Below are 24,121 nucleotides of genomic sequence, written 5' to 3'. Positions count from 1 at the left end.
GAACTAGTATTACTGGTATTAAACATGTTGAACTAGTATTCAACATGTTGAGCTAGTATTAAACATGTTGAGCTAGTATTACTAGTATTCAACACGTTGAGCTAGTATTACTAGTATTAAACATGTTGAGCTAGTATTACTAGTATTAAACATGTTGAGCTATTATTCAACACGTTGAGCTAGTATTACTAGTATTCAACACGTTGAGCTAGTATTACTAGTATTAAACATGTTGAACTAGTATTAAACATGCTGAACTAGTATTACTAGTATTAAACATGTTGAACTAGTATTACTGGTATTAAACATGCTGAACTAGTATTACTAGTATTAAACATGTTGAACTAGTATTAAACATGCTGAACTAGTATTACTGGTATTAAACATGTTGAACTAGTATTACTAGTATTAAACATGTTGAGCTAGTATTAAACATGCTGAGCTAGTATTACTGGTATTAAACATGTTGAACTAGTATTACTGGTATTAAACATGTTGAACTAGTATTAAACATGTTGAACTAGTATTACTGGTATTAAACATGTTGAACTAGTATTACTGGTATTAAACATGTTGAACTAGTATTCAACATGTTGAGCTAGTATTAAACATGTTGAGCTAGTATTAAACATGTTGAACTAGTATTACTAGTATTAAACATGTTGAACTAGTATTACTGGTATTAAACATGCTGAACTAGTATTACTAGTATTAAACATGTTGAACTAGTATTAAACATGCTGAACTAGTATTACTGGTATTAAACATGTTGAACTAGTATTACTAGTATTAAACATGTTGAGCTAGTATTAAACATGCTGAGCTAGTATTACTGGTATTAAACATGTTGAACTAGTATTACTGGTATTAAACATGTTGAACTAGTATTAAACATGTTGAACTAGTATTACTGGTATTAAACATGTTGAACTAGTATTACTGGTATTAAACATGTTGAACTAGTATTACTGGTATTAAACATGTTGAACTAGTATTACTGGTATTAAACATGTTGAACTAGTATTACTGGTATTAAACATGTTGAACTAGTATTAAACATGTTGAACTAGTATTAAACATGTTGAGCTAGCATTACTGGTATTCAACACATTGAGCTAGTATTACTGGTATTAAACATGTTGAGCTAGTATTACTGGTATTAAACATGTTGAGCTAGTATTACTGGTATTAAACATGTTGAACTAGTATTACTGGTATTAAACATGCTGAGCTAGTATTAAACATGTTGAGCTAGTATTCAACACGTTGAGCTAGTATTACTAGTATTAAACATGTTGAGCTAGTATTACTGGTATTAAACATGTTGAGCTAGTATTCAACATGTTGAGCTAGTATTAAACAGGTTGAGCTAATATTGAGCTAGCTAGTACTGCATTACTACATTTGAACCTAGTGTTTCTGAGAGAGTTTGAGGTGTAGATTATGGATGTGTCTTTGGCTCACAGTATAGAGAAGGGTTAGTAAACATACCGTTATTTATAATAAAGGCAAATAGTGGTGATAAACAGTGAACCAGTAGACTGACAAAACATTGAAAAAAAATAACATGAAAAAAAAAAACACCCGATAGACTAGACTCCCATATATATTGGCATTATACATTGATTGCATTGTCATTCTGTCTGCCTGGAGTTGTGACACTGAAGTAGCCTACAACAGCATTTCATTTCCTCATTTTACCAGTTCTGCTACAGTACATTGGGGTAGTAACATCTAAAGAATATATATTATCTGGGCTATAATAAGTCAATAATAGCCTGAGTGCCAATCTGTTTGTTCTCTATTGCCAACTCCTTGTCGCTCCATTATTGTCAATACAGCACAAGCAGACTGGCACGCAGGCTAAGCAAATAAAGTGTCTGTAAAAGCACTTGGTCAGTAGTTTACACAGTAAAGCAGCACCAACCCAATGTACCCTGCCCACCGAGTACATACGAAGTAAAGCCAGGTATTTTCATCCAATTTCATTTACCTACATGTATGTAGCTTGGTCCTTGCCCAACGTCAATGGTGTGGTTGGCACTCCAAACAGGCAAGACAGCACAAACCGATCTGGGGCCAGGCTAACCTAAATTAGGGTCTGTGTACAAAGTCATCTCCCCTCAGTTGTATACCGTACATACTAAAATCAAAATGGGCAAAAACTGTTTGAATCAACGTTATTTCCACAACATTTCAATCCAGTACGTGTTATTTCATAGTTTTGAATGTAGAAAATAGTAAAAAATAAAGAAAAACCCTTGAATGAGAAGGTGTGTCCAAACTTTTGACTGGTACAGTATACCATACGGAACACCTTCTTTAACATTAGGAACACCTTCCTAATACGGAGTTGCACCTCCCCCTTTTGCCCTCAGAACAGCCTCAATTCGTCAGGGCACGGACTCTACAAGGTGTCAAAAGCATTTCACAGGGATGCTGACCCATGTTGACGCCAATGCTTCCCACAGTGTGACGTTGGCTGGATGTCCACCTGGGTAGTGGACCGTTCTCGATACCAGTGGAGTCTGCTGAGGGGAGGACGGCTCATAATAATATCTGGAACGGAGCAAATGGAACAGCATCAAACCCTGTGTTTGATGTGTTTGATACCATTCCACTGATTCCACTCCAGCCATTACCACGAACCAGTCCTCCCCAATTAAGGTGCCACCAACCTCCTGTGCTTGACACACATGGGACAGTGTTGAGTGTGAAAAACCCAGCAGCGTTGTAGTTCTTGACATAAACCGGTGAGCCTGGCACCTACTACCATACCCCGTTCAAAGGCACTTCAATATTTTGTCTTGCCCATTTACCATCTGAATGGCACACACACAATCCATGACTCAATGCTTAAAAATCCTTCCTTAACATGTCTCCTCCCCTTCACCTACACTGATTACAAGTGACATCAGTAAGGGATCATAGCTTTCACCTGGATTCACCTGGTCAGTCTATGTCATGAAAAGAGCAAGTGTTGATCATGTTTTGTACTCTCAGTGTAATCTACAGTATATGGTATATAATCTATATGGTATGTAACCTAAACCATAAACAAACAACAATCTCAAAATACCTCAAAATGCAAAATGTTTCCATGTACAGGTATAAATATAGAGGTATACCAAGACATTTGTTGAATAGGACTGCGTGCTATATTCCCTATTCAGTGCACTACTTTTGACTGGAGCCTTATGGGAGCCCTATGGAAGCTGTATGGGAGCCCTATGGGAACTGCATGGGAGCCCTATGGGAGCCTTTTGGGAGCTGTAAGGGTGCCTTATGGGAGCCCTATGGGAGCTGTATGGGAGCTGTATGGGAGCCCTATGGGAGCTGTATGGGAGCCCTATGGAAGCTGTATGGGAGCCCTATGGAAGCTGTATGGGAGCTGTATGGGAGCCCTATGGGAGCCCTATGGGAGCCCTATGGGAGCAGTATGGAAGCTGTATGGGAGCTGTATGGGAGCCCTATGGGAGCCTTATGGGAGCTGTATGGGAGCCCTATGGGAGCTGTATGGGAAGTGTATGTGAGACCTATGGAAGCTGTATGGGAGCTGTATGGGAGCCCTATGGAAGCTGTATGGGAGCCCTATGGGAGCCTTATGGGAGCTGTATGGGAGCCCTATGGGAGCCCTATGGGAGCAGTATGGAAGCTGTATGGGAGCTGTATGGGAGCCCTATGGAAGCTGTATGGGAGACCTATGGAAGCTGTAGGGGAGCCGTATGGGAGCCCTATGGGAGCCCTGCTCAAAAGTAGTAAACTATATAGGGAATATGGTACCAATTGGGACGCATCCCAAGACTCCTCCATGGTGTACTTCATATTCATGGTGTACTGTATGACACACAGGGGTGTATGGTTTCTGATTCATATGGATGTGATTGTAGAGACTACAGTGACTGTTTTGTGTCAGGTTGTTGACTTGTTCAATACCTCCTCATACCGAAAGAAAAGTGTTCCAGCCACATTAGTCGACACTACAATGAGATTTGTGTCGCAGGCGTCAGGCGATTCCATGAGAACATGAGGGATAACATATGAGGGATAACATATATGGCCTAGCAGAATAAGTGTAAATTTGGTTTATTTTCAAAGTTACAAAACAGGATTATCTGTTTTCTGTCTCTCTTTATGGACTGAATGAACGTCTTCACAACCATTATTAGACTATTCATATAGCTGTGGTCATCATCTCCTCAGTCCGTCAGTCAGCTAGCCAGTCAGCCTGTTAGCAAACCATCCAGACAGTCAGCTATTCAGTCAGTCTGTTAGCCAGCCATCCAGCCAGTCAGCCAGTCAGTCAGTTGGGTATTCCTTGGCTTTCTCCAAAGGGGCACGGTCATTTCAGCCCATCCAAAAGCTGGGTAACTTAGGTCCAACTGGCACAGTCGGCACATGGAGGTCCAACTGGCACAGTCGGCACATGGAGGTCCATGCTTGTTTTATTAAGGAGAGTGAGAGAAAGGGTGGAAGCAGCCAACTCTGCCCTTCTTCCCTCTTACACAGTTCTGTGTGGCTCAGTTAATAAGAGCAATGGCTCTAGCACAGGTCGCGGGTTCGATTGCAGCTAGGATCCCAAATACTAAAAATGTCTGTACTCACTGTACTATAAGTCACTTTGGATAATCGTCAAGCGTCTAGCATTTATTAAGAGCAGGAAGCCAACCCTGCCCTCCCTCCATCTAGATAGCCTTGATTCCAGGCTTGATGAAGTAGAGTTGGGGAGTCCGATAATGTCCCAGCTAGGTCAAATCGTTCTAAGGACCGTAGTGATTGTTAAGGCATGGTGATTGCCCTATGGTTATTTTTGCATACAATATTCTCAGAACATTCCAAGGAACCAAATGTGAAAGCTGTGGTGAAACCACCATCTAGACAACGCCGTTGTTGTTTTTCAGGACAGGGAGCTCTGGTTCGGGGCAGAAGCAACCGTTGGTTTTCCAGCTGGTGTCTGCGTTCCGGGCCTCGCGTCTCTTCCTCCTGCTCTGCCACCTCCTCGCCACGGGCTCCAGGAAGAGAGACAAAGAGGACAGCAGGTAACACCCCCCCGCCAGGTAGAAGGAGCAGTCGTAGGTCTGGGTGTAGTCATACAGGAAACCTGGAGGATGGAAGACAAAGGGAAGACAAAAAGGGGAGACAGTCAAGTCATTCAATGCTAAGAGAGAGAAACGGACATCTCCCCCCCCTGAAACGGACATCTCCCCCCTGAAACGGACATCTCCCCCTGAAATGGACATCTCCCCCTGAAACGGACATCTCCCCCTGAAACGGACATCTCCCCCTGAAACAGACATCTCCCCCCTGAAACGGACATCTCCCCCTGAAACGGACATCTCCCCCTGAAACGGACATCTCCCCCCTGAAACGGACATCTCCCCCTGAAACGGACATCTCCCCCTGAAACGGACAGCTCCCCCTGAAACGGACATCTCCCCCCTGAAACGGACATCTCCCCTCCTGACTCTCTCTAACTCTCTCTCCTCTGCTCTCATCCTTCTAGATCTATCGGCTGCCTTCGATACTGTGAACCATCAGATCCTCCTCTCCACCCTCTCCGAGTTGGGCATCTCCGGCGCGGCCCACGCTTGGATTGCGTCCTACCTGACAGGTCGCTCCTACCAGGTGGCGTGGCGAGAATCTGTCTCCTCACCACGCGCTCTCACCACTGGTGTCCCCCAGGGCTCTGTTCTTGGCCCTCTCCTATTCTCGCTATACACCAAGTCACTTGGCTCTGTCATAACCTCACATGGTCTCTCTTATCATTGCTATGCAGACGACACACAATTAATCTTCTCCTTTCCTCCTTCTGATGACCAGGTGGCGAATCGCATCTCTGCATGTCTGGCAGACATATCAGTGTGGATGACGGATCACCACCTCAAGCTGAACCTCGGCAAGACGGAGCTGCTCTTCCTCCCGGGGAAGGACTGCCCGTTCCATGATCTCGCCATCACGGTTGACAACTCCATTGTGTCCTCCTCCCAGAGCGCCAAGAACCTTGGCGTGATCCTGGACAACACCCTGTCGTTCTCAACTAACATCAAGGCGGTGGCCCGTTCCTGTAGGTTCATGCTCTACAACATCCGCAGAGTACGACCCTGCCTCACACAGGAAGCGGCGCAGGTCCTAATCCAGGCACTTGTCATCTCCCGTCTGGATTACTGCAACTCGCTGTTGGCTGGGCTCCCTGCCTGTGCCATTAAACCCCTTCAACTCATCCAGAACGCCGCAGCCCGTCTGGTGTTCAACCTTCCCAAGTTCTCTCACGTCACCCCGCTCCTCCGTTCTCTCCACTGGCTTCCAGTTGAAGCTCGCATCCGCTACAAGACCATGGTGCTTGCCTACGGAGCTGTGAGGGGAACGGCACCTCAGTACCTCCAGGCTCTGATCAGGCCCTACACCCAAACAAGGGCACTGCGTTCATCCACCTCTGGCCTGCTCGCCTCCCTACCACTGAGGAAGTACAGCTCCCGCTCAGCCCAGTCAAAACTGTTCGCTGCCCTGGCCCCCAATGGTGGAACAAACTCCCTCACGACGCCAGGACAGCGGAGTCAATCACCACCTTCCGGAGACACCTGAAACCCCACCTCTTTAAGGAATACCTAGGATAGGTTAAGTAATCCCTCTCACCCCACCCCCCTAAGTTTTAGATGCACTATTGTTAAGTGACTGTCCCACTGGATGTCATAAGGTGATTGCACCAATTTGTAAGTCGCTCTGGATAAGAGCGTCTGCTAAATGACTTAAATGTAAATGTAAATGTACATCTCCCTCCCTGAAACGGACATCTCCCCCCTGAAACGGACATCCCCCCTGAAAACACAAATGACAGGAGACGCCACTGCAAAAAGAAATCATTAATAACGTCATTCAAACTGAAAGAAACGGACATCCCCGACACCACACATTATGACAGGAGACGCCACTGCAAAAAGAAACCATTAATAACCTCATTCAAACTGAAAGAAACGGACATCCCCGACACCACACATTATGACAGGAGACGCCACCACAAAAAGAAACCATTAATAACGTCATTCAAACTGAAAGAAACGGACATCCCCGACACCACACATTATGACAGGAGACACCACCACAAAAAGAAATCATTAATAACGTCATTCAAACTGAAAGAAACGGACATCCCCGACACCACACATTATGACAGGAGACGCCACTGCAAAAAGAAACCATTAATAACCTCATTCAAACTGAGGGGGGGGGGGTAAACATAACTAACAATAACATCTGGTTTACATACTTACAGACAGAACATCATACAACTACGAGAATTGTCTGGCCTAGAACTGAAAAACAATCTGCACAAGGCTACTCTCTGGGCGGTATGCTAACACACAGCCTCTATAGCTAGCTGGTTGTGCAGGTGGGAGTCAGGGTGGAATGCTAACACACAGCCTCTATAGCTAGCTGGTTGTGCAGGTGGGAGTCAGGGTGGAATGCTAACACACAGCCTGTATAGCTAGCTGGTTGTTGAGGGGTCTGAATGGAACGCTAACACACAGCCTGTATAGCTAGCTGGTTGTGGGGGGTCTGGGTGGAATGCAAACACACAGCCTGTATAGCTAGCTGGTTGTGGGGGTGGGGGGTCTGGGTGGAATACTAGCACACAGCCTGTATAGTTAGCTGGTTGTGGGGGGGTCTGGGTGGAATACTAGCACACAGCCTGTATAGTTAGCTGGTTGTGGGGGGTCTGGGTGGAATACTAGCACACAGCCTGTATAGTTAGCTGGTTGTGGGGGGTCTGGGTGGAATACTAACACACAGCCTGTATAGTTAGCTGGTTGTGGGGGGGTCTGCATGGAATACTAACACACAGCCTGTATAGTTAGCTGGTTGTGGGGGGTCTGGGTGGATTACTAACGCACAGCCTGTATAGTTAGCTGGTTGTGGGGGGTCTGCGTGGAATACTAACGCACAGCCTGTATAGCTAGCTGGTTGTGGGGGTGTCGGTGTCATGGTGGACTGCGATGAGTTAAGTTCATCCTGCAGGACTAGCAGCATGGACGGTAAACATAGCAGCACGCTATTTCCTGACCCCAAACCCCGTAAGGGGTCACCAATAGTCACGTTTTGACCCCGAAACGTAGATCCCCTCTCAGCTCTCAGGACGGCCTGACCAATAGGAAGACCCCCCCCCCCCCACTCTGTGTCAATAAGTTCAAGGGTACCTCTTCTACAGGTTTTGAAGTCAAAAGTCACTCGTAAGAGGAATGTCGCATTATTCTTTCCTAGAAATAGGCTTACATCAGTGTCAAGATGTCTCAGTTTGTCATTTATATCTAGTAGACACCTGGATATAGCTAGGGGTCTGCAGAGTTACATTTGGACTGGTTTATACTTATTTACACTCGGTGATAAAATACCAGTTTATCCAATGTAGATCCCCTCTCAGCTCTCAAGACTCTCCTTACCCCTCTCTAATCCCCCTCTCTACAGTAGGTCATTGAGTTCAAGGGGGTTTACGTTTTGACGGAAGGGGAATGCAGCTTTTCTTCCTGGAAATAGGCTTACATCGGTTCATAGACCACAGTTCCCAAGATGTGGAGGTGTTTACAAGATGTGGAGGTGTTTACAAGATGTGGAGGTGTTCACAACATGTGGAGGTGTTCACAAGATGTAGAGGTGTTCACAACATGTGGAGGTGTTCACAAGATGTGGAGGTGTTCACAAGATGTAGAGGTGTTCACAAGATGTGGAGGTGTTCACAACATGTGGAGGTGTTCACAACATGTGGAGGTGTTCACAACATGTGGAGGTGTTCACAACATGTGGAGGTGTTCACAAGATGTAGAGGTGTTCACAAGATGTAGAGGTGTTCACAAGATGTGGAGGTGTTCACAAGATGTAGAGGTGTTCACAAGATGTAGAGGTGTTCAAAACATGTGGAGGTGTTCACAACATGTGGAGGTGTTCACAACATGTGGAGGTGTTCACAAGATGTAGAGGTGTTCACAAGATGTAGAGGTGTTTACAACATGTGGAGGTGTTTACGAGATGTAGAGGTGTTTACGAGATGTAGAGGTGTTCACAAGATGTAGAGGTGTTCACAAGATGTAGAGGTGTTTACAACATGTGGAGGTGTTTACAACATGTGGAGGTGTTTACAACATGTGGAGGTGTTTACGAGATGTAGAGGTGTTCACAAGATGTATAGGTGTTTACAAGATGTGGAGGTGTTTACGAGATGTAGAGGTGTTTACAACATGTGGAGGTGTTTACAACATGTGTAGGTGTTTACAACATGTGTAGGTGTTTACAACATGTGGAGGTGTTTACAACATGTGGACGTGTTTACAAGATGTGGACGTGTTTACAACATGTGGAGGTGTTTACAACATGTGTAGGTGTTTACAACATGTGGAGATGTTTACAACATGTGGACGTGTTTACAAGATGTGGACGTGTTTACAACATGTGGAGGTGTTTACAACATGTGGAGGTGTTTACAACATGTGGAGGTGTTTACGAGATGTGGAGGTGTTTACGAGATGTGGAGGTGTTTACGAGATGTGGAGGTGCTTACAAGATGTGAAGGTATTTATAAGATGTGAAGGTGTTTACCATATACAGTATATCTATTATAGTAGATGCATTGTAAAAAAAAATGTTTTTTTACATAGCTAGGTCTGTATTTAGATCAAATGTAGATTTGTTTATGCTAGTTTATACTACACTGAAGAAAAATATAAATGCAACATGTAACAATTTCTAAGATTTTACTGAGTTACAGTTCATATCAAAAATGAGGAAATAAATAAATTAGGCCCTAATCTATGGATTTCACGACTGGGAATACAGACATGTATTATAGACACCTTAAAAAAAAAGTAGGGGCGTGGATCAGAAAACCAGTCAGTATCTGGTGTGACCACCATTTGCCTCATGCAGCGCAACACATCTCCATAGAGTTGATCAGGCTGTTGATTGTTGCCTTTGGAATGTTGTCCCACACCTCTTCAATGGCTGTGCAAAGTTACTGGATGTTGGCTGGAACACGCTGTCGTACACGTCGACCCAGAGCATCCCAAACATGCTCAAGGGGTTATATGTCTGGTGAGTATGCAGGCCATTGTAAGAACTAGGACATTTCCAGCTTCCAGGAACTGTGTACTGTGTAATATCATGTTGAAACATGAGGCGTTGGCGGTGGATGAATGGCACGACAACTGGCATCAGAATCTCATCACAGTATCTCTGTGCATTCAAATTGCCATTGATAAAGGCAATTGTATTTGTTGTCCGTAACTTATGCCTGACCCATACCATAACCCCATTGCCACCATGGGGCACTCTGTTCACAACGTTAACATTAGCAAACCGTTCGCCCACACGACACCATACATGCTGTCTGCCATCCGCCCGGTACAGTTGAAACCCAGATTCATCCATGAAGAGCACACTTCTACAGCGTTACCTGTGGCCATCTAAGGTGAGCATTTGCCCACTGAAGTCGGTTACAATGCCGAACTGCAGTCAAGTCAAGACCATGGTGAGAACGAGGGAGCATGCAGATGGGCTTCCCTCGGTTTCTGACAGTTTGTGGAGAAATTATTCAGCTGTGCAAACCCACAGTTTCATCAGCTGTCCGGGTGGCTGGTCTCAGATAATCCCGCAGGGGAAGAAGCCCGGATGTGGAGGTCCTGGGCTGGAGTGGTTAAACATGGTCTGTGGTTGTGATGCCGGTTGGAAACCCTTCAACATGCTCTAAAACAACGTTGGAGGCGGCTTATGGTAGAGATATTAACATTAAATGATCTGGCAACAGCTGTGGTGGACATTCCTGCAGTCAGCATGCCAATTTCACGCTCCTTCAAAACTTGAGACATCTGTGGCATTGTGTTGTGTGAGAAAACTGCACTCCAGAGCGGCCTTTTATTGTCCCGAGGACAAGGTGCACCTATGTAAAGATCATGCTCTTTAATCAGCCTGGGATCTTTTATATCAGCTAATGAAACATGGGACCAGCACTTGTTGCGTTTATATTTTTGTTCAGTATAGTTTATGATAATGAAATACTAGTTTATCAATGGGAGAGAAAAGAGGGAAGTCCTCTGAGAATACCTTGGCTGGTGTTGGCATTGAGAAACCCATAATCACCTACAGTAACCTGGGCCATTCATCAACATCTCAGAGTAGGAGTTCTGATCTAGGATCAGTTAAGTTTAAAAAAAATCATAATGAATAAGATTACATGGACAAGGGGGGACCTGATCCTAGACCAGCACTCCTACCCAGGGACACAGACGTTTGGACATAAACATGACCTTATATAACAATCAAAGCACAAACCTGTTCTGTTGATAGATTTTGTTTTTTTACACATGTGACATCAGCTGATGTAAGAAGGGTTTTATAAATACATTTGATTGATTGATAAAACGTGAGCATGCATTTTATTCCAATCAACCTCCAAAGAGCTAAACTATAGGTTATTTTTCACCTGGCTGTTTCTGTCTTCGAAACAAGAACACACACGCATGCACATACTTACACACACACAATCATCTGTGTGTGTGTGTGTGTGCGTGCGTGTGTGAGTATATGCGTTTGAGTATGTGTGCGTGTGCGTGTGTGTAAAATTCCCTCACCTGCGAGAGGAGGTCCTGTCAGACAGCCGAGGCCTACGAAGAACATAGAGAATCCCATGGAGTTGTTGAGTTTTTCTTGTCCTACCAGGTCCACCTGAGAAGGAAATGAACCCAGAAACATTAGTCCTGACTAACTAGTCTGTGTTACTAAACTAACTATGTAGGAACACAACATAGAACATGTACATCAAAACAGGCACACAAATTTGCATTATGAATCGAACATATATATATTTTTTTACTTGTACCTACACCACTTGACTTTTTCCACATTTTGTTGTGTTACTGCCTGAATTTAGACCCCCTGCGATATGCAACTTTTCAGGGAAGTCAGGAACCAATATACTCAGTCAGTTAGGAAAGCTAAGGCTAGCTTTTTCAAACAGAAATTTGCATCCTGTAGCACTAATTCCAAAAAGCTTTGGGACACTGTAAAGTCCATAGAGAATAAGACCACCTCCTCCCAGCTGCCCACTACACTGAGGCTAGGAAACACTGTAAAGTCCATGGAGAATAAGACCACCTCCTCCCAGCTGCCCACTGCACTGAGGCTAGGAAACACTGTAAAGTCCATGGAGAATAAGACCACCTCCTCCCAGCTGCCCACTGCACTGAGGCTAGGAAACACTGTAAAGTCCATGGAGAATAAGACCACCTCCTCCCAGCTGCCCACTGCACTGAGGCTAGGAAACACTGTAAAGTCCATGGAGAATAAGACCACCTCCTCCCAGCTGCCCACTGCACTGAGGCTAGGAAACACTGTAAAGTCCATGGAGAATAAGACCACCTCCTCCCAGCTGCCCACTGCTCTGAGGCTAGGAAACACTGTAAAGTCCATGGAGAATAAGACCACCTCCTCCCAGCTGCCCACTGCACTGAGGCTAGGAAACACTGTAAAGTCCATGGAGAATAAGACCACCTCCTCCCAGCTGCCCACTGCACTGAGGCTAGGAAACACTGTAAAGTCCATGGAGAATAAGAGCACCTCCTCCCAGCTGCCCACTGCACTGAGGCTAGGAAACACTGTAAAGTCCATGGAGAATAAGACCACCTCCTCCCAGCTGCCCACTGCACTGAGGCTAGGAAACACTGTAAAGTCCATGGAGAATAAGACCACCTCCTCCCAGCTGCCCACTGCACTGAGGCTAGGAAACACTGTAAAGTCCATGGAGAATAAGACCACCTCCTCCCAGCTGCCCACTGCACTGAGGCTAGGAAACACTGTAAAGTCCATGGAGAATAAGACCACCTCCTCCCAGCTGCCCACTGCACTGAGGCTAGGAAACACTGTAAAGTCCATGGAGAATAAGACCACCTCCTCCCAGCTGCCCACTGCACTGAGGCTAGGAAACACTGTAAAGTCCATGGAGAATAAGACCACCTCCTCCCAGCTGCCCACTGCACTGAGGCTAGGAAACACTGTAAAGTCCATGGAGAATAAGACCACCTCCTCCCAGCTGCCCACTGCTCTGAGGCTAGGAAACACTGTAAAGTCCATGGAGAATAAGACCACCTCCTCCCAGCTGCCCACTGCACTGAGGCTAGGAAACACTGTAAAGTCCATGGAGAATAAGACCACCTCCTCCCAGCTGCCCACTGCACTGAGGCTAGGAAACACTGTAAAGTCCATGGAGAATAAGACCACCTCCTCCCAGCTGCCCACTGCTCTGAGGCTAGGAAACACTGTAAAGTCCATGGAGAATAAGACCACCTCCTCCCAGCTGCCCACTGCACTGAGGCTAGGAAACACTGTAAAGTCCATGGAGAATAAGACCACCTCCTCCCAGCTGCCCACTGCTCTGAGGCTAGGAAACACTGTAAAGTCCATGGAGAATAAGACCACCTCCTCCCAGCTGCCCACTGCACTGAGGCTAGGAAACACTGTAAAGTCCATGGAGAATAAGACCACCTCCTCCCAACTGCACTGAGGCTAGGAAACACTGTAAAGTCCATGGAGAATAAGACCACCTCCTCCCAGCTGCCCACTGCACTGAGGCTAGGAAACACTGTAAAGTCCATGGAGAATAAGACCACCTCCTCCCAGCTGCCCACTGCACTGAGGCTAGGAAACACTGTAAAGTCCATGGAGAATAAGACCACCTCCTCCCAGCTGCCCACTGCACTGAGGCTAGGTAACACTGTAAAGTCCATGGAGAATAAGACCACCTCCTCCCAGCTGCCCACTGCACTGAGGCTAGGTAGCACCCCCCAAAAAATACAAAATAAACCTACGACAGGGTAGCTCTCCAGGAACAGGGTTGGAGTAAAAAACCTACAACAGGGTAGCTCTCCAGGAACAGGGTTGGAGTAAAAAACCTACAACAGGGTAGCTCTCCAGGAACAGGGTTGGAGTAAAAACCTACAATAGGGTAGCTCTCCAGGAACAGGGTTGGAGTAAAAACCTACAACAGGGTAGCTCTCCAGGAACAGGGTTGGAGTAAAAACCTACAACAGGGTAGCTCTCCAGGAACAGGGTTGGAGTAAAAACCTACAACAGGGTAGCTCTCCAGGAACAGGGTTGGAGTAAAAACCTACAACAGGGTAGCTCTCCAGGAACAGGGTTGGAGTAAAAACCTACAACAGGGTAGCTCTCCAGGAACAGGGTTGGAGTAAAAACCTACAACAGGGTAGCTCTCCAGAAACAGGGTTGGAGTAAAAACCTACAACAGGGTAGCTCTCCAGGAACAGGGTTGGAGTAAAAACCTACAACAGGGTAGCTCTCCAGGAACAGGGTTGGAGTAAAAACCTACAACAGGGTAGCTCTCCAGGAACAGGGTTGGAGAGCCCTGGTATGTGGTGTACTGTCACAGCGATAAGAAGAGTGGGTCCATGCATTTATATTTGAGTAATTGAGCATTTATCCAGTGCGACTTACAGTAGTGAGTGCATACATTTTGAGACTCAACCACAAGGGACCATGCCACTGTTTGAGGTGAGTACCCATGGTAGCTAACCTCCTCCCACTACATCACTTAGTTAACACACACACACCTCGGACGCTTTTATCGCAAACAACTTACAGTCCTCTAGTGTCAATATTTCCCATCATATATTACCTACAATCATCTATTAAATCAAACAATATGACTAGAGGAATTAAAGACTAGAGATATTAAAGACTAGAGATATTAAAAACTAGAGACATTAAAGACTAGAGACATTAAAGACTAGAGACATTAAAAACTAGAGGCATTAAAGACTAGAGGCATTAAAGACTAGAGACTGTCACAATCGTCGTAAAGATAAGACCAAGGCGCAGAGTAGTGTTCCACATGTTTTTAATCAAACCGAAACTCAGCAAAAAAAACAAGCACAAACTAAACGTGAAGCTATACGAATAGTGCAGACAGGCAACTAAACATAGAACAAGATCCCACAAACATCAAAAAGGAAATGGCTACCTAAATATGATCCCCAATCAGAGACAACGATAAACAGCTGTCTCTGATTGGGAACCATATCAGGCCAACATAGAATTACAAAAAACCCTAAACCTAGAAAACCATAGACATACATAAACCCTAGACAATACAAAAACCCTAGACAATACAAAACTAGCGTACCCACCCTAGTCACACCCTGACCTAACCAAAATATAAAGAAAACAGAGATATCTCAGGTCAGGGCGTGACAGAGACATTAAAAACTAGAGGAATCAAAGACCAGAGACAATAAAAACTAGAGACAATAAAGACTAGAGGCATCAAAGACTAGAGACAAAGTCTAGAGATATTAAAGACTAGAGACAATAAAGACTAGAGACATTAAAGACTGGAGACATTAAAGACTAGAGACATCAACGACTAGAGACATCAAAGACTAGAGACAATAAAGACTAGAGACATCAAAGACTAGAGGCATTAGAGACTAGAGACATTAAAAGCTAGAGGAATTAAAGTGTCATGACTTCTATTCTGAACTGGTTTGAAGGACGTAGTTAAGAGGTACAAGAGCATGATGGCTGTTGGCTGACTTGTGTGTTTCATACACATGCTTTTTTGCTTTGTCTGAGTGTGTTTGACTGGGAGTGAGGTGAGGTAACAGAACCCATCTACAGATGTCCTAGACTGGTATCAGTCCACACACACATTCTCCCTCTCATATCACTCCACATGTCCAAGGCCACACACACACACACACACACAAACTCCACTCAATGGCTGGATTGTGTGAAACGGCATAGATCAGCAAAACAGTGATCAGATCCTTCAGAGACCCTGTTCCGAATGGTTGGTCAGCTATTTTAAAAAGACGTATCTCTGTCAATAGATATCACTAGTGCTGCATTCTAATCAAAAAACTTTATTACCATGGAACACATTTTACTAGCAATTTCTCTCAAGAAATCTCTCTCCTATCTCCCCTAAATGCTTATTTTAGGTATCTTCATTGATTGGTGAGTGGTATCTAAGTTACCTTGAAAGAAAATAAGAATTTGCACACTTTTGCCAGTATCAAAAGCGTGCGGCAGCCTAGTGGTTAGAGCGTTGGACTAGTAACCGGAAGGTTGCAAGTTCAAACCCCCCAAGCTGACAAAGTACAAATCTGTTGTTCTGCCCCTGAACAGGCAGTTAACCCACTGTTCCTAGGCTGTCATTGAAAATAAGAATTTGTTCTTAACTGACTTGCCTGGTTAAATAAAGGTAAAATAAAAACAATTAAGTATGGCCTTGTCTCTCGGCTGTTGATATGTAAACTCACTCGTAGTCTGCAAGTCTTCTTTTCGTAAAATAAATAAATCATCGAATTACTCAACTAGAAATAGAAAATCGATACCCTTTTTATTTCTCCTTCCAATTATTGAATTGGAATTTCAGTTAACTTCCTGAATTGACTGAATGAAATTCTTCAACCAGATCCCAGTGCCATGTAACCGCAGCAGAAGATGGCTTAATAGACAAAACACTGGTATATGTTCAGGCTTGTGCCTTGTGTGGTGTGTGATTCTTACCAGGACAGGCAGTAGCAGTGCCATGTAGCCGCCGCAGAAGATGGCAAAGAAGACAGCGTAAACCATGAGAAGGATGTAAGTGTTAGCCAGTGGGGCAAACAGGTTGACCACTCCACACAGGATCAGGTAGGCCTTGTGGTAGTGGTACTTATGGAACAGGTTCTTATCCGCTAGCCAACCAGAGCCGAGCTGGGCTATAGTCTCTGTGATACCTGGAGGGAGAAGGAGAAGGAAAAGGAGAAGGAGAAGGAGAGGATAGGTAAAAGGAGGGGGAGAAGAAGAGGGAGAGGGAAAAGAGGAGGTAGAGAGAGAAAGAAAGGGGTAGAGAGAAGGAGAGCGGGAGAGGGGGAACGAGAGGTGGGAGAAGGAGAGGGAGAAGAGAGAGAAGGAGAGAGAAGGAGAAGGAGAGGTAGGAGAAGGAGAGGGAGAAGAGAGAGAAGGAGGAGGAGAGGTGGGAGAGAGGGAGAGGCACAGACATAACAAGTTGCTTTAGCAAAATGCAGAGTTGGGGAAGCTACTCTGAAAATAGAGTTTACCAAGCTACCAAATACTTCTCACTGGAAGAAGTTATGCTACACCAAAGCTACCTTTAAGAAGCATATATTTTACTGAGCTAAAGCTACTTTGAAAAAGTAGTTCACTACATCCAAACTACAGTGAACAAAAATATAAACCCAACATGCAACAATTTCAAAGTTGTTACTTCCAGTTCATAGTTCAGGAAATCAATCAATTGAAATAAATTAATTCATCATTAAGCTCGCGAGTGGCACTGCCATCTAAGGCACTGCATCTCAGTGCTAGAGGGGTCACTACAGACACCCTGGTTCGAATCCAGGCTGTATCACAGCCATCTAAGGCACTGCATCTCAGTGCTAGAGGCGTCACTACAGACACCCTGGTTCGAATCCAGGCTGTATCACAGCCATCTAAGGCACTGCATCTCAGTGCTAGAGGCGTCACTACAGACACCCTGGTTCGAATCCAGGCTGTATCACAGCCATCTAAGGCACTGCATCTCAGTGCTAGAGGCGTCACTACAGACACCCTGGTTCGAATCCAGGCTGTATCACAGCCGTCTAAGGCACTGCATCTCAGTGCTAGAGGTGTCACTACAGACACCCTGGTTCGAATCCAGGCTGTATCACAGCAGTCTAAGGCACTGCATCTCAGTGCTAGAGGCGTCACTACAGACACCCTGGTTCGAATCCAGGCTGTATCACAGCCATCTAAGGCACTGCATCTCATCTAAGAATCCAGGGCACTGCATCTCACAGCCATCTAAGCACTGCATCTCAGTGCTAGAGGCGTCACTACAGACACCCTGGTTCTAATCCAGGCTGTATCACAGCGGTCTAAGGCACTGCATCTCAGTGCTAGAGGCGTCACTACAGACACCCTGGTTCGAATCCAGGCTGTATCACAGCGGTCTAAGGCACTGCATCTCAGTGCTAGAGGCGTCACTACAGACACCCTGGTTCGAATCCAGGCTGTATCACAGCGGTCTAAGACACTGCATCTCAGTGCTAGAGGCGTCACTACAGACACCCTGGTTCGAATCCAGGCTGTATCACAGCAGTCTAAGGCACTGCATCTCAGTGCTAGAGGCGTCACTACAGACACCCTGGTTCGAATCCAGGCTGTATCACAGCCATCTAAGGCACTGCTTCTCAGTGCTAGAGGCGTCACTACAGACACCCTGGTTCGAATCCAGGCTGTATCACAACTGGCCGTGATTGGGAGTCCCATAGGGCGGCCCACAATTGGCCGAGCGACGTTAGGGTTTGGCTGGTGTAGGCTGTCATTGTAAATAAGAATTTGTTCTGACTTGCCTGGTTAAATAAACACTTAATGATATATGGATTACACATGACTGGGTATACAGATATGCATCTGTTGAACACTTCCGGCGCCGACAGAGATGGCCGCCTCGCTTCGCGTTCCTAGGAAACTATGCAGTTTTTTATATTTTTTTTACGTGTTATTTCTTACATTAGTACCCCAGGTCATCTTAGGTTTCATTACATACAGTCGAGAAGAACTACTGAATATAAGATCAGCGTCAACTCACCATCAGTACGACCAAGAATGTTTTTCGCGAAGCGGATCCTGTGTTCTGCCTTACAAACAGGACAACGGAATGGATCGCATGCAGCGACCCAAAAAAACGACTCCGAAAAAGAGGGAAACGCGGTGGTCTTCTGGTCAGACTCCGGAGACGAGCACACCGTGCACCACTCCCGAGCATTCTTCTTGCCAATGTCCAGTCTCTAGACAACAAGGTTGATGAAATCCGAGCAAGGGTAGCATTCCAGAGGGACATCAGAGACTGTAACGTTCTGTGCTTCACGGAAACATGGCTCACTGGAGAGACGCTATCCGAAGCGGTGCAGCCAGCTGGTTTCTCCACGCATCGCGCCGACAGAAACAAACACCTTTCTGGTAAGAAGAGGGGCGGGGGCGTGTGCCTTATGACTAACGAGACATGGTGTGATGAAAGAAACATACAGGAACTCAAATCCTTTTGTTCACCTGATTTAGAATTCCTCACAATCAAATGTAGACCGCATTATCTACCAAGAGAATTCTCTTCGATTATAATCACAGCCGTATATACCCCCCCCCCAAGCAGACACATCGATGGCTCTGAAGAACTTTATTTAACTCTTTGCAAACTGGAAACCATTTATCCGGAGGCTGCATTCATTGTAGCTGGGGATATTAACAAGGCTAATCTGAAAACAAGACTCCCTAAATTTTATCAGCATATCGATTGCGCAACCAGGGGTGGAAAAACCTTGGATCATTGTTACTCTAACTTCCGCGACGCATATAAGGCCCTGCCCCGCCCCCCTTTCGGAAAAGCTGACCACGACTCCATTTTGCTGATCCCTGCCTACAGACAGAAACTAAAACTAGAGGCTCTCACGCTGAGGTCTGTCCAACGCTGGTCCGACCAAGCTGACTCCACACTCCAAGACTGCTTCCAGCACGTGGACTGGAATATGTTTCGTATTGCGTCAGATAACAACATTGACGAATACGCTGATTCGGTGTGCGAGTTCATTAGAACGTGCGTTGAAGATGTCGTTCCCATAGCAACGATTAAAACATTCCCTAACCAGAAACCGTGGATTGATGGCAGCATTCGCGTGAAACTGAAAGCGCGAACCACTGCTTTTAATCAGGGCAAGGTGTCTGGTAACATGACCGAATACAAACAGTGCAGCTATTCCCTCCGCAAGGCTATCAAACAAGCTAAGCGTCAGTACAGAGACAAAGTAGAATCTCAATTCAACGGCTCAGACACAAGAGGCATGTGGCAGGGTCTACAGTCAATCACGGACTACAGGAAGAAATCCAGCCCAGTCACGGACCAGGATGTCTTGCTCCCAGGCAGACTAAATAACTTTTTTGCCCGCTTTGAGGACAATACAGTGCCACTGACACGGCCTGCAACGAAAACATGCGGTCTCTCCTTCACTGCAGCCGAGGTGAGTAAGGCATTTAAACGTGTTAACCCTCGCAAGGCTGCAGGCCCAGACGGCATCCCCAGCCGCGCTCTCAGAGCATGCGCAGACCAGCTGGCCGGTGTGTTTACGGACACATTCAATCAATACCTATACCAGTCTGCTGTTCCCACATGCTTCAAGAGGGCCACCATTGTTCCTGTTCCCAAGAAAGTTAAGGTAACTGAGCTAAACAATTACCGCCCCGTAGCACTCACTTCCGTCATCATGAAGTGCTTTGAGAGACTAGTCAAGGACCATATCACCTCCACCCTACCTGACACCCTAGACCCACTCCAATTTGCTTACCGCCCAAATAGGTCCAGAGACAATGCAATCTCAACCACACTGCACACTGCCCTAACCCATCTGGACAAGAGGAATACCTATGTGAGAATGCTGTTCATCGACTACAGCTCGGCATTCAACACCATAGTACCCTCCAAGCTCGTCATCAAGCTCGAGACCCTGGGTCTCGACCCCGCCCTGTGCAACTGGGTACTGGACTTCCTGACAGGCTGCCCCCAGGTGGTGAGGGTAGGTAACAACATCTCCTCCCCTCTGATCCTCAACACTGGGGCCCCACAAGGGTGCGTTCTGAGCCCTCTCCTGTACTCCCTGTTCACCCACGACTGCGTGGCCATGCACGCCTCCAACTCAATCATCAAGTTTGCGGACGACACAACAGTGGTAGGCTTGATTATCAACAACGACGAGACGGCCTACAGGGAGGAGGTGAGGGCCCTCGGAGTGTGGTGTCAGGAAAATAACCTCACACTCAACGTCAACAAAACTAAGGAGATGATTGTGGACTTCAGGAAACAGCAGAGGGGACACCCCCCTATCCACATCGATGGAACAGTAGTAGAGAGGGTCGCAAGTTTTAAGTTCCTCGGCATACACATCACAGACAAACTGAATTGGTCCACTCACACAGACAGCATCGTGAAGAAGGCGCAGCAGCGCCTCTTCAACCTCAGGAGGCTGAAGAAATTTGGCTTGTCACCAAAAGCACTCACAAACGTCTACAGATGCACAATCGAGAGCATCCTGGCGGGCTGTATCACCGCCTGGTACGGCAACTGCTCCGCCCTCAACCGTAAGGCTCTCCAGAGGGTAGTGAGGTCTGCAAAACGCATCACCGGGGACAAACTACCTGCCCTCCAGGACACCTACACCACCCGATGTTACAGGAAGGCCATAAAGATCATCAAGGACATCAACCACCCGAGCCACTGCCTGTTCACCCCGCTATCATCCAGAAGGCGAGGCCAGTACAGGTGCATCAAAGCTGGGGCCGAGAGACTGAAAAACAGCTTCTATCTCAAGGCCATCAGACTGTTAAACAGCCACCACTAACATTGAGTGGCCGCTGCCAACACACTGACACTGACTCAACTCTAGCCACTTTAATAATGGGAATTGATGGGAATGATGTAAATATATCACTACCCACTTTAAACAATGCTACCTTATATAATGTTACTTACCCTACATTATTCATCTCATATGCATACGTATATACTGTACTCTATATCATCGACTGCATCCTTATGTTATACATGTATCACTAACCACTTTAACTATGCCACTTTGTTTACATACTCATCTTATATGTATATACTGTACTTGATACCATCTACTGTATCTTGCCTATGCTGCTCTGTACCATCACTCATTCATATATCCTTATGTACATATTCTTTATCCCCTTACACTGTGTATAAGACAGTAGTTTAGGAATTGTTAGTTAGATTACTTGTTGGTTATTACTGCATTGTCGGAACTAGAAGCACAAGCATTTCGCTACACTCGCATTAACATCTGCTAACCATGTGTATGTGACAAATAAACTTGATTTGATTTGATACTTGAAAAAAAAGCTAGGGTCGTGGTTCAGAGAACCAATCAGTATCTAGTGTGACCACTATCTGCCTCATGCAGTGTGACACATCTCCTTCGCATAGAGTTGATCAGGCTGTTGATTGTGGGCTGTGGAATGTTGTCCCACTCCTCTTCAATGGCTGTGCGAAGTCGCTGGATATTAGCGGGAACTGGAACACGCTGTCGTACAAGTCGATCCAGAGCATCCCAAACATTCTCAATGGGTGACATGTCTGGTGAGTATGCAGGCCAAGAACTGAGACATTTTCAGCTTCCAGGAATTGTGTACAGATCCTTGCAACATGGGGCTGTGCCTTATCATGTTGAAACATGAGGTGATGGAGGCGGATGAATGGCACGACAACGGGCCTCAGGATCTCTTCACGGTATCTCTGTGCTTTCAAATTGCCATCGATAAAAATGCAATTGTGTTCATTGTCCGTAGCTTATGCTTGCCCATACCATAACCCCATCACCACCATGGGGCACTCTGTTCACAACGTTAACATCAGCAAACCGCTCGCCCACACGACGCCATACACGCTGTCTGCCATCTTCCCGGTATAGTTGAAATCAGGATTAATCCGTGAAGAGCTCACTTATCCAGCATGCCAGTGGTCATCAAAAGGTGAGCATTTGCCCACTGAAGTCAGCTACGAGGCCGAAGTGTAGTCAGGTCAAGACACTGGTGAGAACGATGAGCACGCAGATGAGCTTCCCTGAGATTTGTTCATCATCAGCTGTCCAGGTGGCTGGTCTCAGACGATCCCGTCAGGCGAAGAAGCCAGAAGTGAAGGTCCTGGGCTGGCGTGGTTACACGTGGTCTGCGGTTGTGAGGCCGCTTGGACATACTACCAAGTTCTCTAAAATGACATTGAAGGCAGCTTATGGTAGAGAAATGAACATTTCAATTCTCAAATGTGTGCAATTTTTGTCCTCTCTCAAGACAGGTGCTGGGACGTGGGGACAAATGACACAGATGCCACAAAAAGGAGGAGGATGCACAGCGACCTGCAGACTATAAAATGATCTCTGAATGTGCTACAGCAACGAAACCACTCTCTCCTGCTGCGTTACGTTAGGTTATATGGACTCCAGGCATACGCATTGTTAGTGGCTTGAGTTGATGGACAGTCAGACGAGCGAATGAAATGGTAGGAGGGACATCCCGTCTTCAAGTGGTGTCAGAGTTCACATCCTGGTTCACACAGGCATAAGATAAATACTCCTGTATCTGTGAGAAATCAGAGCTACCGCTCATTGCAAGCCATTTCCATCTACGGTGTCCACAGATTGATTTAGAATGTGAAAATGCTCGCTGAGTTAAAATCTAATTTTACTTATCACATGCGCCGGGTACAACAGGTGTAGACTTTACAGTGAAATGCTTGGTTATGAACCTTTCCCAACAATCTAGAGTTTAAAAATAATAATAAAGAATTCAATAAAATACACAAGAATAGAGCAAAATACAGGGAGTACCAGATCAATGTGGAGCTATATACAGGGAGTACCAGTACCAGATCAATATGGAGCTATATACAGGGAGTACCAGTACCAGATCAATGTGGAGCTATATACAGGGAGTACCAGATCAATGTGGAGCTATATACAGGGAATACCAGTACCAGATCAATGTAGAGCTATATACAGGGAGTACCAGATCAATGTGTAGCTATATACAGGGAGTACCAGTACCAGATCAATGTGGAGCTATATACAGGGAGTACCAGTACCAGATCAATGTGGAGCTATATACAGGGAGTACCAGATCAATGTGGAGCTATATACAGGGAGTACCAGTACCAGATCAATATGGAGCTATATACAGGGAGTACCAGTACCAGATCAATGTGGAGCTATATACAGGGAGTACCAGTACCAGATCAATATGGAGCTATATACAGGGAGTACCAGATCAATGTGGAGCTATATACAGGGAGTACCAGTACCAGATCAATGTGGAGCTATATACAGGGAGTACCAGATCAATGTGGAGCTATATACAGGGAGTACCAGATCAATGTGGAGCTATATACAGGGAGTACCAGTACCAGATCAATGTGGAGCTATATACAGGGAGTACCAGTACCAGATCAATATGGAGCTATATACAGGGAGTACCAGATCAATGTGGAGCTATATACAGGGAGTACCAGATCAAT

General features: G+C 45.7%; 1 protein-coding gene across 1 annotated transcript in view; it reads right to left on the bottom strand.

Annotated features, from left to right (window-relative positions):
* Window positions 1–3,304: 3,304 nt before the first annotated feature.
* slc16a4 (solute carrier family 16 member 4) overlaps window positions 3,305–24,121 on the bottom strand; it is a 47,188-nt gene continuing 26,371 nt past the window's right edge. Inside the window, exons 6-8 of the mRNA XM_046337900.1 lie at window positions 16,564–16,775; window positions 11,613–11,706; window positions 3,305–5,101 (exon numbers count right to left, since the gene is read on the bottom strand). Coding sequence (XP_046193856.1) covers window positions 4,875–5,101; window positions 11,613–11,706; window positions 16,564–16,775 — 533 coding nt within the window. The 3' untranslated portion in view covers window positions 3,305–4,874. The remainder of the gene's footprint in view (window positions 5,102–11,612; window positions 11,707–16,563; window positions 16,776–24,121) is intronic.

Source organism: Oncorhynchus gorbuscha, linkage group LG03 (genome assembly GCF_021184085.1).
Source record: "Oncorhynchus gorbuscha isolate QuinsamMale2020 ecotype Even-year linkage group LG03, OgorEven_v1.0, whole genome shotgun sequence".
Classification (NCBI taxonomy): domain Eukaryota; kingdom Metazoa; phylum Chordata; class Actinopteri; order Salmoniformes; family Salmonidae; genus Oncorhynchus; species Oncorhynchus gorbuscha.
This window is presented reverse-complemented; position numbering and strand designations above follow the sequence as displayed.